Source organism: Anopheles nili, chromosome 3 (assembly GCF_943737925.1).
Source record: "Anopheles nili chromosome 3, idAnoNiliSN_F5_01, whole genome shotgun sequence".
Taxonomy (NCBI): domain Eukaryota; kingdom Metazoa; phylum Arthropoda; class Insecta; order Diptera; family Culicidae; genus Anopheles; species Anopheles nili.
The window spans coordinates 72746208-72752727 of NC_071292.1; the positions used below are offsets into that span (position 1 = coordinate 72746208).

Here is a 6520-nt window from a genome sequence, read left to right on the forward strand (position 1 = left end):
GAGAAAAACCAGTACATAATTAATCTTTGTCGTTCTCAACCCTCGTATAATTCATTATTGTGAACAATTTTTGCGGTGTCGTTTAACAGTAGCGCTTCTAGGAGAATAGCTTGGGTTTATATTCGAATTCCAAGTGCTTTTATTTCATTTACATTTTGTTGTATCACTAAACTGAGACTGCTAAATATACTTTTTACTATCGTATTCACGGCGACGTCGAACTTTGCACGCTGTTGTGTTGTAAAATTCTACTTTAACTAACATGTTCATTGTGGAACCCTTTATTCGCGGATTATCGTGCCCATCTCTTTCATGAATTTGTAACGTTTGTCTGTTGTAGCACGTGCTCTAGCATAGTTGGGTTTTAAACCACATCACGGTTGCATTTAAAAATCTGCACAGGGTTTTATCAAAAAAAAAATCCTCAAAAATGCAGTATTTTGAATTAAAAAGTGATAAAAAGCTGATGTTCAATCAATCACTCATTATGTTAAATGCACTGACTTTATTTCATCGCTTTCCATATATTTTTTTGGCTTCAATCCTTGTATTGTTTGCCTTTTCTCAGAATGTTTAAAGTGATCATTACTTCGAGTAATTTTGAACAGAGATATAAAACATTTTCTGCATAGCTTGTGTAAATTTGAATCAAATATTCAACGAACTAAAAGTAACAGTTGCAACGTTGTTTACAGGTTTGATATGCAAATGTATTTATGGTAGTAGTAGTAACTTATTGCTTAAGATAAATATCTTAACCATAACGCGCCCCTCCATCGAATCAGTGCTCACAGTTCACCTTGTCCGACCAGTTGCAGACGTTTAGGTTCGGATCGAACAACGTCCCGGCCGGGCAACTGAACTCAAAGCCCGTCTGAACACCAACGCACATGTAGTATCGGCTGCAGTCCTCGGGATGAGGCACGAACCCAATGTGACCTTCTGCACATGGACCATCTCCCGACGGTGGCGATGTAGTGACCGATACACCTGGACCTTCTGATGTGACCGATGTCGATGTCGATGTCGAAGGAGCTGTTGTTGTTGGGCTCGGTGTACCTCCGTTCAGGAGTGAGCGAATTTCCGTCATCAAAGGGTATTTCCCACCACCGCACACTCCACGGAAATCGTCCGTCTCCAGAGACCACACCATAGCACCACCCAGCTTAAGATCGAGCAAATACTGCACCTATAAAGACCCACCAAAAAGCGTTAATAAAGAGGATCAATCAGCTCTACCAATCTTATCTGATCTTACCTTCAACTGAACCGATCGCAGGTCGTCATATCCGAGCCACTGGTTGTTTCGCACAGCGTACGGTGTCTGCTGTTCATCACTCCACCGAAGATCCCAAGATTCCGTCTGCAACTTCTCACAGAACTCGTTGTACCCCAGGACACCCGGTTCACGTGTGTATGGTCCAGCTGTTCCACCTCCAACGACTGCAGCTCCAATCTGCGAGTTGGCTGCATTGGCCAGTGTGAAGCTACGTCCGTACAGTGGAATTCCCAATACCAGCTTCTCAGGTGGGGCGCCATTCGCAAGCCAGAAGTGGATGCTTGCATTCACGTTCAACTGCGCCTGTTGGTCCGTCGTGTCAGCTGGTCCACGGTATAGAGGCGCGTTGATGCCACAGTAGCTTTCCCAGGCACCGTGCATGTCGTACACCATGACATTCAGGAAGTGGAAGCTCTTCGAGACCCGCGTGATATCGTATGAAACACCTGCTGAGAACTCCACTGAAGCCACGGCAGCCGTCATCAACAACCCGTACTGGTCGAACCTGAAATGTGGGATTGTAGATCCTGTCAGTACAGAGTGTCAGTCATCAACTGCCCAAAAATACACTTACACTTGTCGCATCTCCTCCACCAGCTGGGCGTGGTTCTCTCGGTCAATCAGCGGATCGCCATCACGTTGTGCAGGGTACTCCCAGTCCAGGTCGATGCCATCGAATCCATGTCGTTGGCAGAACGCCACGCAATCGTGAATGAACCGCTTGCGCAACTCTGCGCTGGCTGCCATCTTGGAGAACTTCCTGGAACCCTCGTTCCAGCCACCGATCGCGGCGAGTGTCTTCAACTGCGGGTTGACAGATTTCAGCGCGACAAACCGTTTGATGTGTCCACGACCCCAGTTTTCTTCGAGGTCCAGGTATGGGTCGATCACACGCACCGTCGCATCCTCGTTGATGCCAAAGAACCCGTACATGAGATGCGTACACAGCAGCGGATCGATGTGTTCGATGTCGAACCGACCCTGGCCAGGTCGGTAAACAGCCCACGTCCCCACATAGCACACTACCTTCTTGCCTGCGAATGAAGATCCTCGGGTTAAAGATCAACGTGCAGCAAAAATGGCTGCCTTTTTTAAGTCACCTTCGGAGCTGTCACTCGCTTTGTTTGACATGGTATCATCCGCTAAGCCTACTGCGATTAGCAGCAGCACCAGCAGAAGTACCGGGCGGCTAGACGTCACGGTCCTCTTCACCATTTTGCACTGCACACTTTAGCTTTCCACTAACACTAGGTCTCGAGATGCAACGACGAGCGAAATGTGGCACGTTCGAGAGACGGTGCATTGGTTTTATAGCCAGCCATTCTTTTTTTTTTTTGCAAATCCCACCCAGCTTCGTTATCGACAGATACGACTGGGACCACGTCAAGTGCCCTGCGGTCGCGTATAATGGAGGCGTTCGAATCGATCACCACAACGTCAAGTGGTTTGGATGGTGACACCTTCCAGGCCCAGGTGTCGAAGGAAGACATCAGAATCGGTTATTTTGTCGTTCTCGGGGGCTTTTCACCAGTCCAAAGACCCTGTTGGGTTAGAAATGTACTGAAGTGAACAAGAAATAAGGCGAAGATTGTCCCTACCCCTATCACAGACACGCTCCCATAAACGTGCAGCAACACCTGCAGGGTCATTTATTTGCATTGAGCTACATTGTTCTTTCGGCTCAATTACTGCGGCTGGCCGATAAAAAGGCACTACTTTCTCTACGCTTATTGACCTAACGCACGAGTTGCAAACGGTTTCGCGCATATTTACCGATTTTTAGTCAATTGTTACACGCAGATCCGTGAAACGTCGCCCTCAGAACCGGCGGGGACCTTTGGGTTACGTTATTATCTTAAGTATTCAGCGTGCAGCCCAGCTCGTGCCTTCTTCACACAGCGGGAAATGGAGCTTAACGAGGCCAGGAAGCGTTGTAATTGTAAGTTTTCTCAAGTGTAACGCGCATTAAAGCAGTCAAGGTGTCGGGAAGAAGCAAATCTCAACAACCGTGTGACCAACGATCGGCTCGTAGTAACGTGCGGTAAAACGCTCCATTTCCCAAAGCGAACGATAGTGTAATGTATTCTGCTTTAACGGCTAACGTTGCTGCTCCGGTTGAAGTGTTGTGTTTTTATTTTGCCGCTTATTACGGATATCCGAGGATGTTTGCGATGGAATAAACACTTTTGTATGCAGCATTCGTTGCAGTCTCATCAATTCGATGTCCACGGCAAAAAAAATGGCTCCATAGACGAGCATCAGTGTTATCGATGTTGGCTTTGATTTGTAGCCAATTTTATTGCGGAACGGCCACTTGAAACTCTCGGTTCTCTCGTGGATGACGCAGCCCTTTAGGGAATTAAACAATTGCCGGTTGTGGCGTTTTGTGTCAGTTCTTGCACCCGGACATTCTGAGCAATCGATGACTTCTGCATAAAGGGTATTTTCCACCCCGAAAGTAGAAGTTTGTATAACGAAGCAAATACTGATGTAAGTTGCAAGAACAAAGCTCGTATTCTTTTCGAAGGCTCTCCGATAAGAGATCATTGGCACCCGTTCGTCTATCATTCAGTTGCACCAACTAGCCAGAGTATGTTGACGTTTGAGTCCTTTCTTCTCATCAACAACATCATGTCGACGTACGTCCTTGGCCACGTGTCTGCCCTAAGATACGGACCGATGACGCTCGTTCGCGCCATTCACGCGCTGCGAAAGAAAAATCGTGCGTAACCGAATGGCCCACGCAGGTTCTCGGGTACCGTTCGTTAAAAAATATGTGCCCGAGAGTGCCGGCATCACGCCATCAACACCTCCATCAAGATACGGATACGGCCGTATGAAGTCGTGGGTGCGAGGACCGTTGTTGGTGCGATTGAAGGCGATTTGGTCAAGCTTTGGACACGAAAAAAAAAGGGCGGTGAAAGTGACGTAGAAGGAGGTGGCGAAAATTTGCCACACGATAGCCGACGCACGTTTTCATCCCCAGGTTCCGTGTTGATTATCCTTATCCAACGATGGGGTAGGGTAGACTCGCTGGGAGAGGTGTCGAGATGATTTTTCTTGATAGCCGTCGGTAATGGTCATATCATCCGCTTGCCGAATTGATGCTCACCCCAAGCAGGAGCGTGAGAAGGACGTTTTCTGAGTAAAAGGATATTCGGGAAGGGTAGCTTTTGGGAAAGCGGATCAACAAGAGCTTGGAGGGATGAGGTCTTGGCTTGGAAGACTGAAGAATGTTGAGAAAAAATCAAATTCATCATTTGAGGCTGATCATTTCCGGTTGATCATTTTCGTTTCTAGCCTGGTACAATTTATGGCAGGGAATTTTCTTTTACAGCCCGAATGCTGTATTTTCTTTCCTTCAAACGCATCAAATGTGTTAGAATGAATGAAGAGCAAAAAAAGAACACGTTCATTTTAAGACACCGATTCAATACCTATCTGTGAAACGGCACGATACAAATATATTTCTTCACATTGCGTTGCTTTGCTGTTATCGTTACACTTGTTGTTCTATCCTTACATGCAATGGGTTTTTCTTCTTCTTTATAATTATTCTGTAAATACTCTTAAATATCACACAGTTCTGCCTAGCTGTTCCGCTTTATTCGTTACGCTAAATGCACTCCTAAGGAATTGAAAAAAAACGTAAAAATGAAACAACAATTCGTCCTGTCCACCCTAGCCGACTAGCGGCCATTTTGGTGTGGAGCTAACCTAACCTCTTGCTGCTTTGACCCTGTGGAATTGGATTTTGGTGCTTTTGGTGGTTAGGTCGGGTAGAAATCGACTTTGGCGTGGGGATCTTTTTAAATGCTAAATAAATGAATCCATCCTCCACGCTACAGTGTTCACCGTGTTCCAGTTTCGGTTGGTGCAATTGTGCGATGTTCCCGAAGGTTTTCTGAAGAGCTCCAGTCTGGAAACGATGCCCATTGGTGCGTCCGGTTGTGTCTAATGGCGTGTTTGGCTTTCCACGGTGCCAAGTGCTCTAACATTCTATTTTATGCGACAATTCTTTTTAGGTATCCCATTACGCCGCCAAGCACCGGTGCGAGGGTCGCGAGCCCTTATCGGCTGGACACGAACAAAAAGTGTCACAGAAAAAAAAATATAAAAGAACAAGAAGCCACACACCAACGACGTGGGCTGCACCGGCACGACGAGTCACCGGGCGCATTGATTCATTATAAAATAATTGCATTACCTGGCCCTACGCTGATTGCGCGATTACAATTAACCTCGAACGAGCTTAGAGCAGCGAAAAGGTACCGGCCACCGGTAGCGTGCGTACCCGACCGGAAGTAATTTGATCCCTTGCCATCGACAGATCCTGGGTCGCGTCCGGAAAGGTCCTGTGCGTCCTGCAAGAAAATGCAAAACAGCACCAGAACTGCAAAAGAACGCTCGGAGTCGCCGCGGTCAAATGGTGGTGCTCAAAAGCTCACCTACTCTCTCTCTTTCTCGACCTCGACCCTCTCTCTCTCTCTCTCTCAGTTTGTTCTGTAGAAGGAATCGAACAAAAAAGGGAGAAACTTCGAAGACAAACCATAAACCAGGACGCTCGTGCACTAATTAATTGCTGTTTCCAGCGCTGCCTGGCGTCAAGAGGAAGTGTCATTTAGAGGCTCTAGGGGCAGCTATCCGAGGGTTCATCTTCCCCGTCATCATCAACGTCATGCGAAGGGAAGCTGGACACCGCAGGTCCCTCCCACTCCTGCCCGGCACAACCAGGACGGAGTAAGGAAGGCCACTTGAGAAATAATTTGCGCTGCACATTTGCATACATTCAGGCGTGTGGTGCAGCGAAGAGAGCACTACTCTGCGGTAGTTCACTGGCTTGTGTGTGTACCACTGTTTTTTTTTGCTCTCCTCGTCTTTTTTCTTTTACCTCCCGCAGTAGTACTTCAGTCTAAGAACCGGCCAGGTGACAGACACCGTCGCCTGACGATAATGACGAGCGGTTTGAAGCCAAAAGGGTGGAACATTACAGAGCACTTTCTCGCTGATTCATCACGATTTCCCTAACGAACGGTGGCGCAGCATCGAGCAGCCAAAGGGGTTTTCCTGATTAAGTGGACCACCTTTTCATCGGTGGTGGTTGGTGAAGATGTATGACTGATGTTTGAGGTGAGTGATTTTGTTGCAAAGGTGGCGCATTGTTCCCTGTGGCATCTTACGCCGCTCAAAACACCGGAGATCTGAAGCATCTTAGAAGTAGGAAAGAAATGGGTTGGGTGA

The 6520-nt window shown here is 47.3% G+C and overlaps 1 protein-coding gene across 1 annotated transcript; it reads right to left on the reverse strand.

The window, feature by feature from the left end:
- Window positions 1–697: 697 nt before the first annotated feature.
- On the reverse strand, window positions 698–2538 carry LOC128727171 (chitotriosidase-1). Its single transcript, XM_053821047.1, has 4 exons — window positions 2380–2538; window positions 1854–2313; window positions 1259–1784; window positions 698–1189 (listed from the first exon to the last, which is right to left on the reverse strand). Exons 1-4 carry the CDS (start codon window positions 2492–2494, stop codon window positions 782–784), a joined length of 1509 nt encoding a protein of 502 aa, XP_053677022.1. The 5' UTR covers window positions 2495–2538; the 3' UTR covers window positions 698–781.
- Between the last annotated feature and the right edge of the window lie 3982 nt (window positions 2539–6520).